Source organism: Pteronotus mesoamericanus, unplaced genomic scaffold (genome assembly GCF_021234165.1).
Source record: "Pteronotus mesoamericanus isolate MK-2021 breed Mesoamerican mustached bat unplaced genomic scaffold, CSHL_Meso_final scaffold_507, whole genome shotgun sequence".
Lineage (NCBI taxonomy): Eukaryota > Metazoa > Chordata > Mammalia > Chiroptera > Mormoopidae > Pteronotus > Pteronotus mesoamericanus.
The window spans coordinates 13587990-13604600 of record NW_026555319.1 but is presented as its reverse complement, the minus strand read 5'-3'; the positions used below and the strand labels follow the sequence as shown (position 1 = coordinate 13604600).

Below are 16611 nucleotides of genomic sequence, written 5' to 3'. Positions count from 1 at the left end.
AACAGCCCAATGGTGCCAGCTATTGATTTCATCTCCATTTGACAGATGAGGAAACTGAGGCTAAAGGGATCCAGCTACAAGGTGTCTTGAGCTGAGATTCGGCCCCAACAGCCTGGATCCAGGTCCTGGCCTCACGGAGCCCTCACCACACCCTGGTCCCATTGCACCTCGCCAGCTCTCATCATACCCTGACGGACCAGCCACCCCGGAACAGCCCTCCCTGCCTCCGGTGGCTTCACCTAACCCAGCCGTCCCATCCCCACATGGCCACACCACAGCCATCCTGCAGAACAGGACATTCTTTATTTATGAGATGCATCTGGGCTTCCTGCAAATCAGCCGGGAATGCTGCAGCGCCTGTTTGCAGTCGGGAGGCGGAGGTGGGTTGAGGCCAACCGTCCTCCAGGAGGGTGGCAGGGGCTGGGCTCAGGCACCAGGCCCCCGCAGGGGCACCCAGTGGGCCTGCAGAGCACAGAGTAGGACTGGGGATAAAGGGATCTGTTCTTTGGCTCCGCTTTGCCTCCTGGCCTGCCCCAGGCAAGCAGCCAAGAGCCCTTTGTTGAGGGGAGGCAGGTGGAAAGGTGGGAAATGGGGTAGGAGCTCATTAACTGAGCATCTCCCGAAACCCACACAAAAACCCTGCAGGGCAGGGAGGCGAGTGCCTGCTTTCCAGGAGAGGAAACTGAGGTTTGCAGAACATTGGCAAGCTCTTTCTGAATGTACAGCTCTGGCTCGTCTTCCCTCCCCCCGCCAAAAAAGAGGGGATTTCATGTGGTTTATAAAGATGTCCTCAGCATAGCCAGAAGACTAAATATATTTTTTAAAAAGACAGAAAAATCAGGCCAAAGAATATAAAGTCAGGAATTAAGTTCCAAATGCCTGCCACATGGTTCTATCCAGTTGCTAATAATCCTATGAACATTGGTTCTGAGCATCCTGACAGCCAATGAAAAAAAGAATGCAATTGGTTTTGCAAGTTTCCACGGTCTACACGGAAAAAAGAAATTAGATGCACAAAGACATAGCTGAGGCAAGAATTAAGAACAGAGAAGTACTCTCAGGCCCTCCCATCAGATATCATAGCTCTAATTTCCCAGAAATCGGTCCATTGATCCCTTCCTTCCTCTGCCCTCTTCCCGGGGCCCCAGAATTATTTTGACAGTATTTTTTGTATCACCACTAGGTGGCAGTGCGGCGCAAGCCTCCGGAGGTTATTTTAGAATGGGAGACAACCTTTGCCCTCGAGCGGCCTAGTGGTGGGAGGGGCCATGATGGGCCCGGGGAACCTCAGTGAGTCGGTGCCAAGTTTTTGATTGAACCTCAACAAGGAGATCCTGTCTCATGCTGGGCATGAAGCTAGAAGGAAGAACCCTGGGCAGAGATTCAGGAGTCCTGGGATCTCTGTGCCAACTTGAGCACATCAATTTGCCTCTGTGGGCCTCAGCCTTCTCATGTGAGCAAGGGGTGAATATGCCCTTTGGAGGAAGAGGAAGCTGAGACAGGGATGGAGAATGACCATGGTCACTAACACCAAGGACAGTCAGAGGGCAAAGGACCAGGAGCTTCTGAGCTGTGGCAGAGAAGATAAAAGGAGGCCCACCTTCTTGGAAAGAAAGGCCACCAGGGTCCCTAGTTGGGGACAGGAGGGGAAGTGGTAAGCTTTTTGTTTCCTTGGTGGGTTTAGGGGAGTAAGAGTAGGCACTTTCTAAAATATAAATGACAGAAACTTATCTTAAAATGTCTTAAGCCAAAAAGAAAAAGCGGGGAGAGGGTGGTGTTGGTCCATGTGCTAAAAAGCACGCGGGTGTCTACACGTCAGGGTGGCTAGGCTCATTCTCCCGGGAGCGGGCCCCGCCTCCCCCTGCCCTGCCTTTGTTTCCAGGCTGCCTTCGGTGGCGAGTTCCAAGCTTCCACCCTCTCGCCCCACAAGCCAGGCTCCTGGAGAGCTTCTTTTTCCAGACAGTTCCAACCAAAATTCCAGAGCTGACTCTCATTGGCTTCAGCTGGATCTTGTGCCCATCCCCGGCCCAGTCTTAGTGACTGTTATCGGCCAGACATGGGTTATATCCTTGCCTCTGGAATCAGGACAAATCAACCCCTTTGGATGCATCGACTCGGATGGGGGTGGGGGTTCTTTAAACTAAAACCAGGACTCCTCCCAGATGGCTTGCTCAAGGTCCCCCGGGGTAAAATCAGCAGACTGCCCGCTCTGGGAAGAAACTGCCATGACCCCCAGGCCTACCTCCAGGACCTATTGTGTCAAGGGAAGATTCAGGAGCACCTGGCAGGGAAAGACAGAGCCTCCCCACCTGGGAGATATTTCCCCTCCATCCACCTTATGGTTATGGTGACTGTAAACAGAGGCCCCAGGAAGCAGGGATGGGTGGGCACAGCTCAGGTTTGGGCAAGACTCATCCCCCGCCCCCCTTTCCCCACCAGGTGGGGGCCTCCCTTGCTCATTTCCCTGTTAGGCAGCAGCGAGACAGGCTCAGGCGTAATGGATGTGTGAGTACCTGGCCCTGTGCCCAACGTAGAATGGACGCTCAGTGGATGCTGTCTCTTCCTTCTTTCTACAAAGGGCTGAGGCGATGAGCTGTGATTGCAGGAGCCGTCACGGGTGCTTCGGTCCTTGTTAGGAACAGTAGGTGTTCCACACAGTCGCTTCTCAAAGGGTGTGAGGAAAAAAACATTCTCTCTCCCTCCCTCTCTTCCCTCCTCTTCTCTCCTTTATTCCTTACTTCTCTCCCTCCCTCTCACAAACACACCCAAGATGTGAGATGCATCTTCACCATCTCACCCCTTTTCCTTTTTGGTGGTTTCTGTTCTTTTATTTGACTGTGCCCACCACCAGCATAGTCCCTGCTGTTTTGTTCTGGGCGGGGGGCGGAGGAGGGACTCAGTGAGGCAGTAGTGAGAGGAGCATGTGGACAAGAGAAAGAACTGGACAGACCAGGTGGAGGGACCCAGAGAGAAAGCAAGCGAAGAAGAAGAAAGAGAAAGCCTCATGTGACGTCGCATCTTATTTGCCACAGCACCTTTTGAGGTATCCCTTTCCTTGACCCTCGCAACGGCCTCGCCTTGAAGAGGTGAGGGAACAAGGCAAAGCAGCCCCCAAAGCTCACCCTATCCCAAAACTCGGGATCCCAGATTCAGACCCAGGTGTGTGCAACTCCAAATTGCCGTCACCTTCCGTGCCACACTGCCCACTCTGGGTGGGGGAGCAGGGTGACGAGGCTAGAAGAAGCCGCGATATGGATCGTGTTTGCTGTGTGGTCTTGAACAAGTGCCTCCCCCACGCTGGGCCAAGAGGATGCTGGTTTGGGATTCACAGGCGCAGACCTTGTGATCAGTCCTCTTGGCTGAGTGCTGTGTTCTGGGTGATGGGTGTTCTGTGCTTACCACTTACTTCTGAACAAACACCATCAATAATTCAAGTTCCCTTTCCTTTATAACCAAGAAAAATTGGTCTCCTGGCAAGATATAAAAAATAATTTCACGCTCTCCTTCCTCTCCTCCCAAAATCACCCCTGACAAATCGTCTCTTTATTGCCTGTCACTCCAGCCATCATAGCACATCTGGGGTCCCATTTTTTATGGTTGCCGGCCTCACTCTCGGCTCTGCCTGTGGCTGGTCCTTAATGGGGCCATCATCAAATGCCAATGAGGCTCCCTCGTTCGTTTGTTCATTCATTCATTCATTCAGGAAATATAGCCTCCTTGTTCCCAGAGATCCAAGGCTTTCCTGTGACAGATGAGACGCTCCCCAGTTTGTTATACTAAAGTGTGAGGGGCTACTTTCTGAACTCTTTATATATTTTTTATCTTTGTAAAAGCAGACCTTATTTATCTTGTATTGACTTCATTGGGGTGGCATTGGTTCACAAAACCATGCAGTTTCAAGTGTAAAACCCAATAAGACATCATCTGCATGCTGCACCCTGGGCCTACCATCCCGAGCAAAGTCTCCTTCCGTCCCCATTTCCCGCCCCCCTTTATTCACCCCCACCCCCCACTTCCCTCTGGCTATCGCCACACTTTGTCATCGTCTGTGTCTATGTGTTATGCCTGTATGATTTTGGTTAACCCCTTCACCCTATTTTATCCAGTCCCCTACCCACCTCCCCATCAGAGCTATGAGCAGAGGTCTGCAAAGAGATAAACGCCAAGGAGAACCAGCCTCCCTGCCTCCCCCATCACCTGTCCCAGGCCCATTCTTGCCCCCTGCAGCCCCACAGCCCCCACACGCCCCCACCACAGCTTCTGTCACAGGATAGGGCAATCCCCTGCAGACATGTCTGCCTTCCCTGTCCAGCTGGGTGACAGAAAGGACTTTGTCTTGCTTACCAGTTCCCAGGCCCTGGTGCCCAGTAGATCCCAGGCAGGCAATCATTTGAACAAACAAAATGATACAATGAGGCGTTAAAAATTAAATGCAAATGTTCCTAAACACGTCCCTCACTTTCCTGAGTCAGATAATGGTAGCTTTTCCAGCAGGCTGTTCAAAACGCCACCCCTTCCTGTCTCTGCAAGACTCGCTTATGGTAGAAAAAGATAGTGCAGAAAAAGAGCCAAAGGGCTTATGACTGTTACAGATAATCTATGTAATAAAGAACCAGCAGAGAGTAAGGAGTAGAGGAGAGAGAGAGAGAGAGAGACGAGGAGAATGAATATGATCTCCCACTTAGGCTGCAAGTGGAATGGAAATGCATTTCTTCATTTCAAAGACTTTATTTAGAGGGTGGAGGATGTTAAGTGAGAGACTCTGGGGCAGTGTGTATAAGAGAACAGGGGAGAAAAGGAATCAAAGTTTTGCTAGGGGACTGGCCTTCTCCATGCATGGCTTTAAAAAACGCACACTAGGAACAATTTATTGGGAAAACAGCAATCATAAATACATGTGCATCAAGTAACAGAGCTTCAAATTCTTGAAGAAAATAAAATCAGTAAGAAAAATGGGCAAAACTAAAGGGAACAGATTAACCCAAATTATAGTAGGAGTATTAACAGCCCTCTCTCAGTAACTGATAAGAAATCAGCAAAGGTATAGAAATATTGAACCAATAGTCAACCAACTTAACATAATCAACATTTACAGAACACTATACCCAATAACTGCAGAACTTAATTAATTTTCAAACCTATCAAAAATAGACCATACGCAGGGCCATAAAAGAAGTATCAACTCATTCCAGATTATTGAAATCTTGAGTCTGTTCTCTGACCACAATGGACTAAACTAACAATCAGTAGCAATCAATTATGTAGACAAATCCCAAGTATTTAGATAACGCACCTTTAACCCCTGGGTCAAAGAAAAAAACCACAAGGGAAACTAGAAAATATCAAACTGATTGATAATGGTGCTCACTTCAGCAGCACAAATACTGAATAATAATGGAAACACATCAAATTATAATTTGTGGGAAATAGCTAATGTGGTACTAGAAATTTATAGCTCTAAATGACTGTGCAGGGCAGGGGTAGAGAAAAGGAACTAAGTTTCGTGGTTCGAGTCTACCTTTAAAAGCTAGGAAAATGAAAAATAAAGTAAACCTGGAGTAAATAGAAGGAAAAAATACTAGAAAACAAAACTCAGTAAAATAAAACACAAATAGTAAAGGAAATTAACAAAGCTAAACATGGGTTCTTGAAAAGGATTAATAAGACTAAAGAGCACAAGCTAACACTGGATTTCTTTCATGACTTTTTTATTACTTTCAGTGTTTGGTGATGGCCGTGCACATGGACTGGCTCCCGTAGGTGCTGGGCTCCTATAGGTGCTGGGCCCCCGTGGAGTTGCAGGGGGAGGGAGGACGTGACAACCTCCACAGCATCTCTGCTCCGGACAAACACGGGTTCCCTGCTCGGCGCCGGCCCTCCCGCTCACTGCTGGACTCTGCGGGCACTCTGCACCTGGAAGCTCTGGGCATGAGCGCCCACTCCCGGAAATGCTTGTAGTCCCCTGAGTGGTGAACACACTCCAGCACGTACTGAAAACCTCGGTAGCCAGGGAACTGGGAACACCCCCAGCTGGGGGAGGGAAACGGCAGGTTGTTGCCCTAGAGAGGCACCAGCGCGGTGATTGAGACAGGGACAAAGACACCCGTTCAGGGTCTAGAATGTGCCTTGCTCTTTCTACCACTGTGCCTTTCGTCATGCTGTTCCCTGTCCTGGGAACACCATTCCAGCCATTCTTTGCCCAGCCAAGTTGTATTTCTCCTTCAGGTCTCAGCTCAAGCATCACTCCATCAGGGTGGTCTGAGCTGCTCTCCACATTAGGCCACAGTCCCTTATTGTACCTTTGGAGCTCTCATGTGATTAGGTAATTAAGAGATTACTTATAAAATGCCCCCCTCCTCAACATATAGTGAGCTCCTGGTGCAGGGGTGTGTGTGCCTGGTCCATTGTTATCTCCAGTGCCTAACATAGTGCCTGGCACAGAGCAGGGGGCTCAATAAATGCTTGATGAGTGAATGAGTGAATGAATGAATGAATGAATGAATGAGCGGGGAGTCTTTCCCCCTCCTTCCTTACCCAGAGGCACATCCAAAAAAAGCACTATTCTTTCAACTCATTGACCCCTATTCTGTCCAGAAATGGACAAAAATGGCCAGCTCATTTTTCTGAGTAGACTCAAGAATCACAAGAGGTTCATTCTACTCTGGAACAACATAATTCTCTGGTGATATCTGAAAAAATTAAAAAGCAGAAACCCCACCTTGCCTACCTCCCACCTTCACCCCTGCCTACCAGGAGCCAAAGGGCACCTCAGCAGGTATCTCAAATGTCCTCCCCAACTGAGGACCTCATATCTCGGCCTTCACCTGCCATCTCCTAGGTAAAAGGGATGGGAAGGAACAGTCATTTCTGGGCTTGAAGCTGGGTTCAGTCACCTCCCTGCTGATGGACTTGGAGCAAGCTGCTTGAGCCACCTCTGGGTTATGGCTGGCCACGCATTCTCTGCTCTCCCCTCCCCCTCTCAGCCAATGTGGGAAAATGCTCGCCCCAGCAATAAGCATGTGACGAGGCCCAGTCAATCAGAGCACCCAATGACTGTGGTCATGGCGATTGCTTCTGAGTTGAACACATGACTGAGGTTGGACCAATAAGAGCCTTCCCTGGGACCTTTGGGGGGATCCCTGAGAAAGACACTCTTTCCCTCAGGCTAGCTGAAATGTAAGGATGAGGCTGCCATCCTGCCGTCACACGGTAAGAGCTTGCCTAAGAATATAGCCACCCTGGCGGGCAGGGCAAGAGGGGGAGAAAAACAGATCCCGGCTGAAACACCTGGATCCACCTGTACCTGAAACTAATTACAGGGGCCAGTAAATATCCTTTGGGTTTAACACCATTTTGACCTGGTCATCTATTGCTTGCAATCCCAGAAATTCTGCCTGATATCTCCCTATGTTTCTGTGTCCTCCTCTGGAATGTGGGCATCAGAGCCCCAAAGTTCCCAGCGCATGGCTGTCACAGGAGGTGTCCCTAACCCTCCCAATATCCTCTCTTTCCCTGCCGGACAGAGCTCTGGATCCACTTACGCCCCGGATTGGATGTGGAAGGAGCCCACTTGGTTGCCATCCCATCCCATGGCCTGGAAGGAGGGATAGTCATCAGCCAGCTCTCCTGTGTGGCCCAGGAAGTTCTCTTGCTCAAAGATGGTCAGCCTCGAGTCACAGTGGTTCTGCAGGCACAGAGAACAGGGTCGGACTGCCAGGGGCACAGCTGGAAGCCCAGGAGCCTCTGCTGCCCACCGCTGCCTCTGCCCTTGTCTTCCAAATCAGCCTTCCTTGCAATCCTTTTGAAAGGGCAATAAGGCAACAGGCACTAGAAACCTTATAAGAAAAAAGAAAGGGAAGGGGAGAGGAGGGGAGGAGAAGGGAGGGGAGGGGAAGGAGAGAAGTAAAGAGAAAAGAAAAGAACAGGAGAAGGAAAAGAAGGGAAAAGAAAAGAAAAGAAAGAAAAAAGAGAAGAGAAAAGAAAAGAAAGAAAACTCAACTTGAATATCCAGCAACAGGGATCAGGAAGTAAACTGGCACATTGTGCTGTGATTTAGAGAAGGGTGCAGAGATCTGGGTTCAAATCCTGCTCTCCACTTACCAGCTGACTGAGCTTGGACATGTCACACAGCATTTCTGAGTCCATTTGCAAATCTATAAAATGAAACTAACCACATCTGCTTTTCAGGATTGTTTCTGAGGACCAAGTGAAACCTGAAGTTGTAAACTATGCAAAAGCCGGGTTTGTACCTGCCTGAGTCCGCCCTGGGTACCACGTCAGCACAAGGCCCCGGCCGCTTGTGGAAGGAATGAACAATTAATCCTATTCACAGAATGGAATTCCACAGTGCTAGGATAAATTTAATGGTGTTATAAATTAGATTTAATCTCCTGGGAGGATCATTGTGATATATTTGCCTAGTGAGAAAAGCTGGTTTCCAAGCCTTTGGTGTGTTATGATTTAACTTTTATAATAAAATGATATGTGTGTATAGCTATACCGATATAGGCATAGATATTGAAATCTGTAGCACTGTAAACAATGGGCTTCCATCTCAGAGGTGTGGGCATGAGTGATTTTTATTTTCTTATTCTGCCATATCAGGGTTTTTCCTGAATTTTAGATGATAAATATGTGTGCCTTATATGATTTTAAATCAATAAAAGTTGTTTTTGAAGAAAGAAATAATACACCTTTCAGAGCCTCAATTTTTTTCAGCTGTAAGATGGGAATAACGAAGCCCACCTCCGCCATACTCCACAAACAGCCGCTAAAATATAAAATCGGGAACACCGATAGTGAATCAGGAACAAGAAATAGAACGCTGCCTGCCCACCTCGCCCTGCCATCTCTGGCACCCACTCCTCCCAGTATTTCTGAGTCATAAAGAGGGGGCACACAGCGTCTGTGTGTGTCCTTTGTATCTGAACTCTGCTCCTATCGTAACCAAAGTGGTGATGGGAGGGGTGTTTGCAGCGAGTTTTGCCCAGACGCTAAACGTCCTTCTTCCCCACAATATAAGTACTAGGGCCCCGTGTCATGATGAAAAAAATGTGGCTCACAGAGGGGAGGGACTGCCATGTCCCACAGCTTGAAGAAGTGACATGAGAAACTGAACTCTGGGACATCCAGTTCCCAAGCCCCCATGGGAGGGGCCCGAGCCTCCCTGGGAGGAGGCGGTAGCAGGACTCACAGTGCAGCCCAAAGGCCGGAAGGAGGTGAGCCTCTGGGCGGGGTAGGCCATGTTGCTGCTCCAGGCGGCCCCGCACGGGTACTCGCCCTGCTCCAGAACGTACTGCTGTCCTTGGAAGCCAGCGTGCTCGAAGCCCACCCACCTGTGGACAGAGGGTGGGGAGTGCAAGAGACAAGAGACCCTTCACCCAGAGTTCTAGACCGACCAATGGTTACCATGCAGGGAGGCGTTCAACAAAATCTGCAGACAATTTTCGTCATGATTCTGGAAGGTGGGAGGAGGGGGTGTTTGCAAATGACATTTAGTAGATAGAGGCCAGAGATATTGCTAAATATCCTTCAGAGCACAGAACAGCCCCCATCCAAACAAAGACTTATCCAGCTCCACCTGCCAATCGTGCCAAGGTGGAGAAACCAAGTTCAGACCTAGCAGCCCACTGACTTGCTGTGCATCCCAAAGAGAAAGAACTGCTCCATGCAGCCACCTGAAAGCCTTGATGTGTCCCTCCAGACCATGAGGGCAAAGCTTGACCCCAGGCTAATAGGAGCCTTGAAGGGACTCCATGTGACCCTCCGGGAACATGGGAAGATGGGCAACCTTGCAAGGGGCTGCCATATGCCATGTCCCACCCGTCTCCTGCTCCTGAGAAAGGCTTCTGCGGGGCAGTGCTCAGCTGCCTCCCTGGTTCCCATGAGAATGGGACTTTCCTCCTCGCCACGCGGGAGCGTACAGTGCAGGCTGTAGCTGAAGCACAGAGTGACACCCCCCACCCGGTAACAGGGTGCCCACATTCCTGCTGTCATATGATCCCTGTTGTTTTGGTGCCATCCTATGGGACAAGGGACACAGGAGGCTGACACCATGCTAACCTTGCCCTTGCTGTCTATATAAATAAAACATTGTCTGCGTCTGCCTGAGCTTGTTGTCTCCTTTCTGGCCCAATCTGTTGGCCTGCTGGGCATATCCCTGGACAGGTCACTGTTCCCATCTGAGCCCCAGTTCCCCACCTGCACAAAGCAGAAGCTAAAAGAGTTTACCTTGGTGTAAGATGCATAAACACCACCCAAGGTGACCTTCACAGACACAGCGTGAAATGACTCTGAGTCACATGGAAAGAACATTGTTCTCCTTTCAATCTACTTTCCAACCTTCTAGAAACTTCTGATCAATACCGTGGGTAACCATTAGCCACATGGTGCCAATTAAATTTAAACTTAAAAAAGTTAAAGTAAATGAAAACTTCAGGTCTTTAGTCACACTAGCTACATTTAGAGCCCTCCATGGCCCTATGTGGCCTGTGGTTCCAAACCAACTGTGCAGATGTGCAATATTTTTATCACTGCAGCAAGTTTGGCTGAACTGCGCTGATCTAAAAAGTCTCAGTATGGTATTGGTGTCTCCTTAACACTTTTGTACATCTCATCAATCAAAAAAAATAAACATCTCATGCTCAGAGCTTCAGTCAAGCAACAATGTTCAACTAAAACTTAATAGCCTTTTTTTTTTACTATCTTTTAATGGTTACCGTCCATTTTGAGTAAGTGATGTTGTTTTTAGATTTATGCCTAAGAGGGGCGTTTCAGTCCTGGCGCTCCATTCTCCAGGCCAGCGCGTGCAGCGTCCTCTCACCCAGGGGACAGGATCTGTGCGAATGGCGCCCCCTACAGGTGGGCAGTGCACAACCTACATAACGGTACACTTCGTCCTGCTTGTCCCCAGCACTTCGGACCCACCGGGAAGTACAGCCTGGGAAGTTCTCAAACATCTAAAGGTTCCAGCACCCCTCTCTAGATCCCCTCCTGTCTCCCCCACCCCGGCTCAGTACCCCTGGACTCACGCTCCGCTCAGCACTTTCAGAGCTCGCACAGTCTCGAAGCCGAGTTCCAGCACGCTGGGGCACTCCGCGGTGAACTCCTGCCGCCGGCCCTGGAAGCCCTCCTCGTCCCACACCACAGTCCAGGACAGAGGGGAAAGATGGAGACCCACATGGGAGTCCTGTGCGGGGTGAGGGCTTAGGGACTCACCCCAGGGCTCAAGATGAGGCGGGACAGATGAAGCAGGGATTGCAAACTCAGCTGCCTCCAGTGGCTGGGCCAGATAGGAGGGCGAGGGCTGGTGGGAACCAGAGCGCGCCCGGCACAGGGAGGTGGCCTCTGCTCAGCGCCACCTATTGTTGTTATGTGAGAATGAGGGCCGACTTTCTGACCCTCCAAATTTTAAAAAGGAGATGACAAATTTAAGGGTTAACACACACTCACACACACACACATACACACACACGCGCGCGCGACCAGAGAAATAACGCCTAAAGACAATACAATCACCAGTTCCCCATCTCTTCCAGAGAGAGAGTGTGTCATGGTTCAGTCTGGGGACCTGAAGACCCAAGTTCAATTCAAGGCCTCGTGTGTGACCTTGGCCAAGTCCCTTCCCCTCTTTTAACACAGATTCCATCCTCTGTGAGATGGGCCCTCACAATTGTGAGGTGGGGATCCCATGGGGGTGGAGATGGGGGCGTCCTGGACCTGGCATTGACCTGTACCCCCCACTTCCCAGACACCTCTAAGCCTCTTCCTGCCTTCCAGTGTCCCCCTGATTCGGTGCATTGCAAGGTCATGTTGCTGCCTCCCTGCACGAGAGAAGAACATGGGAACCTTAGCCCTGCCTCAGCTCTCTTCCTGGACGCTGGCATCTAGACTAAGCTAGATGGAGACCCAGATGGGGTCCAGACGTGCCTGGGCCGGGGGCACAGCACAGCTTTGGTCTGTCCCTCTCCTTCCCTTCCCATCTGGGGCCAATACCATTTTCTTTGCTTCCTTCCTGTCACCGTCTCAAAACTTACCCACTCTGATAGAAACTGAAGCAACAGGACTACAAGAATAATTTTGTTTTAAAGTGAGGATAGCAGGCACTAGTCTTGATGTCAGGGGCCTGGGTTAGGATAAGGAAGCCATGCAGGATGACGCAGTGATGTGCCCAGGATTGGGGCCCTGGCCTCCCCTGCCTCCCAGGAGATGCCCTCAGAGTACAGATCCCACCCCTTCTCCAAGCCTGGGACTTACCACGGTGGACCCAGAGACCGTGCCTGACCTGGGACCAGGCGAGGTCAGGCTCTTATAGGCAGGGAGGGGAGAGGGCCTCCGGGAGGCAAAGCCCCGACTTAGCAAGCGAATAGCGGGAATAAAAGGCAGCCCTGGCTGAAGCCCCAGCAGAGAGGTGTCAGCACCCTTGGCTTCAGCTGGGAGGGAAAGGGGCAGGTGGCCTCACTCAGGGACCTGCCACAAAAGAGGCCAGAGGAGGGAGTTCAGCCTTAATCACCTCCGTGGGGTCCCTGACTGGAACATAAGAATGCGCACTGGACTAGGAGTCCGAAAACTGGATCCTTTCTAGCAGTGTGACCTGCATCAGTTCGTTTCTCCTCAGTTTCTGCCTATAAAATGGGACAAGAATAAACTATGTCACTGGGGTGTTGTGATGTTATATTATATGCCTGGCATAACATTCAGCAAATGCCTATGGCTTTCCCTCTTCCTACACTACTTCCTCTTCCAGCAGTGGCAGTCAGGGGAGGCTTCCTGTTGGAGGTGGCATTTAAACTAGATTCTGAAGGGTGAGGAGGATTTGTGCAAAGTGAGATGGAAGGAAATGCTTTTCTAAGCAAAAGTGCCAAGGTGGGAACTCAGGACGTGTATGAGAAAGATCCTGGCTGAGCGGGAGTTCAGAAACCTGGACGGAGTAAAGGGAGCCAGGCCAGGAAGGCGCGCTGGGCCCAGGCCTCCAAGGCCCATGAAACCCGCAGAGCCATCTGGACTCTGCGGGCGGACTAAGGGGGCTGGCGGGTGCACACGTGCTTTGCAACCTGTAGCATGCCTGCCAAATAGCCAGGCTTTGGAGAATTTGCTTTGTGCGTCCTCTTCCCACACCTTCTGATTTGACCTAAAAGGGGCTTCTCACAGAGTAGGAAAGAGTGTGGCAGAGACCAGACCACTCTGGGTGAAATCCAGTCCTGCCTCTGAACAGCCGGGCAACCTGGAGGATGTCTGACCTCAGCCCCTGGCCTATAAAGGGGCAATATGTGCCCCTCTGGGAGGGTTCAATTAAAAGCAGCCCCATCCAATGCATGATTTTGATAAAGGGTTCCTGTGAGGATAAAGGGCTAAGGATGCAGCCCTCTGCAGCGAGACCACCTGGGTTTGCATCCTATTCTTGCTGACTGGATAACCTTGAGCATGTAACTTCATCTCTCCAAGCCTCAGTTTCCTCCTGCGTGAAACGGGTACAACAAGGAGATTGGGTTAGCCTAAGAGATAAGCACAGGTAAGTGAGGGGAAACGTGGATTACACGTGAACAGCACTTGGAACACAATGCCTCCATCATCATCGTCATCATCAATGTAAACAATAAACATGATTACTATTAAATCATTATTTGTTTAAAACCAGAAGTGCATACTTTTAAGAGCTTCAGTCCAGGAGTTTAAAAGATATGACCCAGAGGAGCCAGCAGGTTGAGGGAGGGGAAAGGGAGATGCTGCGGTTTCCTTGCGGTTTCCTTGAAAGCCCCGCATCATAGTAAGGATTACAAGAGCCAAGTCAGTAAAGCGCTCAGCATGGAGCCACCCAGCATGGGGGCCATCGCCCACCTCTGAGCCCACCCTTTGGCAGGCAGCCCATTGCCACAGGAGACAGAGGACTGCCCCAGACGGCCTGACCTTGAAGCCCAGACCTGTGGGTGGCCCCCCACCACCCATGTGTCTTGGCCCCGTTCCTGTGTCCCATACCATGGTTCCTGCCTGCCTCCCAGGCCTTGGCCCAGGATGAAAGGCTGAGAGAGCACCTGGGATGTGAGGGGGTTCTGGATTGGGTGGAAGGAAGAAAACAGGGTGGGCTACGGTGATCTCGAGGTGAGCCGGGCTCCAAGGGAACGTGCCTCCCCTGCAAAAGAGGCAGGAACCTGGGCAAGTCCCCCTCGCCGCCAAACCCACCTGGGGCAGGGATGGGGTCAGCCTGTGGGCTAACTTGTCTCAGCAGTTCCTCTGGGTTCCTTCAGCCCTGGCTCTGCTGTGAGTTCACACCATGTGGCCTTGTTGAAGTCATTTGTTCTACCTGGGCTCAGTTTCTCCATCTGTGAAATGAGGTTATTGGATGCAAGGACTTCTGATATCTGTTCCATTATTCTGGGTCTATTGCTCTATTGCATCCGTCTCTCTGTCCGCCACCCTCTCTCTCCTTCACTGTCTGGTCCCCTCCCCGCCCCCTCTGTATTTCTGTCTTCATCATCTTCCTCTGTCGCTCCCTACTTCTCCCAGTCAGTGACCCCATTTCTCTCTGCCCATCTTGGTTCCCCTACCTTCCTCTGTACCCTTCTTCCATTATGATCCACTGTGACCCTCTAGTCCCCCCCAAACTGATAAAGGGCCTACTGTGTGCCAGGCCCTGTGCTGGGTGCTGGGGCCCGGGGCTGACAGGCTGTGGGTGGAGTTGAGGACCTCCCAGAAGAAGTTCCGAGATGAGCAGTCACAGTCCCGGCCACCGGCTCTGTCCCTGGAGTCAAATGACAGGGAGCGGGCCTTCAGGTGGGTCAGGGGAAAGTAGGGGGAAGAACGTGGGCCCAATGTGAGCAGAGGAACAAGACCCAGGCATTAAATATTCAACCCGCTGAGCACAGGGAGATGCCCCCAGCACTATCCCTGTATCTACAAGCAGGAAATCAAGCCAGGTTCAAGGTCTGACGTCGTGAGAATGAAGCATTCAGGCCCCCTACCTGGGCCGGCTCCTGACTCTGCCCTCTCTGTTCCTTAGCTTTGCCCATCTGTGACATGGGTATAATGGAAGTGCCAAATAAGGTGGGCTGTCCTGGAGGTGGACCGAGACGGCAAGGTCAGGTGCTTGGTTCCGTGCTTCACACCCAAGAAGCACTCAGTAAGTGGGGCTGTGGGTATTCCACCCCCACCTGCCTTCACGAAGCACTTCCCCGTCTCCTGTGCTCATCGTCACCTTCTTTCTTGTTCAGCACCCAACAGGGACACCGTGCCTGCAGCCGCAGAGGTCCTGAAGAGGAGAGACCTGCCAAAAGCCACACAGCACACAGTGGCTGAGCCAGGGTTCAAATTCAGGGGCTTCTCTTTTCCCTGCCCCCAAATTGGCAGCCAGCAGGGACCCCATGGGGCCCACGCTGGCTGGGGTTTTAGAAGGAAGCAGCAGGGGAAGAACCGGGTAAAGTCCCTGCTGACCAGGTTTCGGCCGTGCATGCGGGCTCACAATGGAAAATGCTTATCTCTGCATTAAGCCAGGCAAGGCGGCAGCCTCAGCCCCCAGCTCCACGCCCCGGGGCCAGCTGAGCCACCTCCCTCTTTGTGCCACAGGGTATAGGGCCTGGTGTCTGCCAGACTATAAAATGGGGGGTCAGCCCCAGGGGCCCACAGCACCCACCCGCCAGTCTGCCTGTCCTCCAGCAGGAAGTGACTGGTCGCCAGGTAAGAGGGAACTCACCCCAACTGCTGAGAGCAGAAGAGGAGGGGAGAAGAGAGAGGACTCAGAGGAGGGAAGCAGAGAGAGCAGTTACAGAAGAGTTAGAGAGAGGAGGTAATTAAGGGAAGGGGAGAGAGGGAGGGAGAAGAAAACACAGTAATAAAGAACAGACAGAGGACTAGGCAGAGATACAAAGGAAGCAAGATGCTAGAGGGGAGAGAATCCCGCGTGGGGTGGGGAGGAAATGAACAGGCATATATCTCCAGGATGAAGTGAATCCAGCTACTAGCCCGGGGGCACGTTGATTCACGGAATGACACGGGGGAGTAAGCAAGAGCCTGGAAGCCACAGATGTGGCCCAGATGTCTGGCCTGCCCACGATGGGCAGCGCACCCCAGAGTAACAACAGTGCTTCCTGGGGGCAGGGCAGGGCGGGGCGGGATGGTTTCTGCAATCCACTGGGTCTCAATCTGCATTGTCAGGGGCTCTGCGAATGCCTGGGAATTGTCTCTAAAATTAAAGGGGGCTTTTCGCCCTGGGGACAAAAACAAGGCATCTGTCAAACACTCAAAGGCGCCCATGACCCCAGAACAACAAGGAACCACTGAAATTTGGATCACAGTCCTCTCCACCCAACGCCTACACAGCCACAGTCCTCATTTTAGAGCCCGGACACGCACCCAAGACATCCTCTGGGGACCTCCTTCCCTCCCCAGTCCCAGGCCTGCTCTGCACCCACACACTCCTTCCCAGAGAATGCCCGGGACGGCAGTTTGACTGGGGAATGAGACAGGAACGTGCATCCGTTCGCTCTCTGAACAGATGTTAGATGAGAATCCCCTTCATGCCAGGGGCTGAGCCAGGGCCTAAGCCAGGTGCTGGGGATGGAGGGGTGAATAAATCGGAATAAGTAAACAGCGGAGCATTTCATAACCCTGCTGCTGGGT

General features: G+C 51.4%; 1 protein-coding gene across 1 annotated transcript; it reads right to left on the bottom strand.

Annotated features, from left to right (window-relative positions):
* Nucleotides 1-5883: 5883 nt before the first annotated feature.
* CRYBA4 (crystallin beta A4) lies at nucleotides 5884-11813 on the bottom strand. Its single transcript, XM_054593964.1, is given in 6 exon segments — nucleotides 5884-5936; nucleotides 5939-6030; nucleotides 7542-7684; nucleotides 9194-9335; nucleotides 11031-11150; nucleotides 11773-11813. Coding segments are annotated over 6 exon segments (588 nt in total). The 5' UTR covers nucleotides 11811-11813.
* Between the last annotated feature and the right edge of the window lie 4798 nt (nucleotides 11814-16611).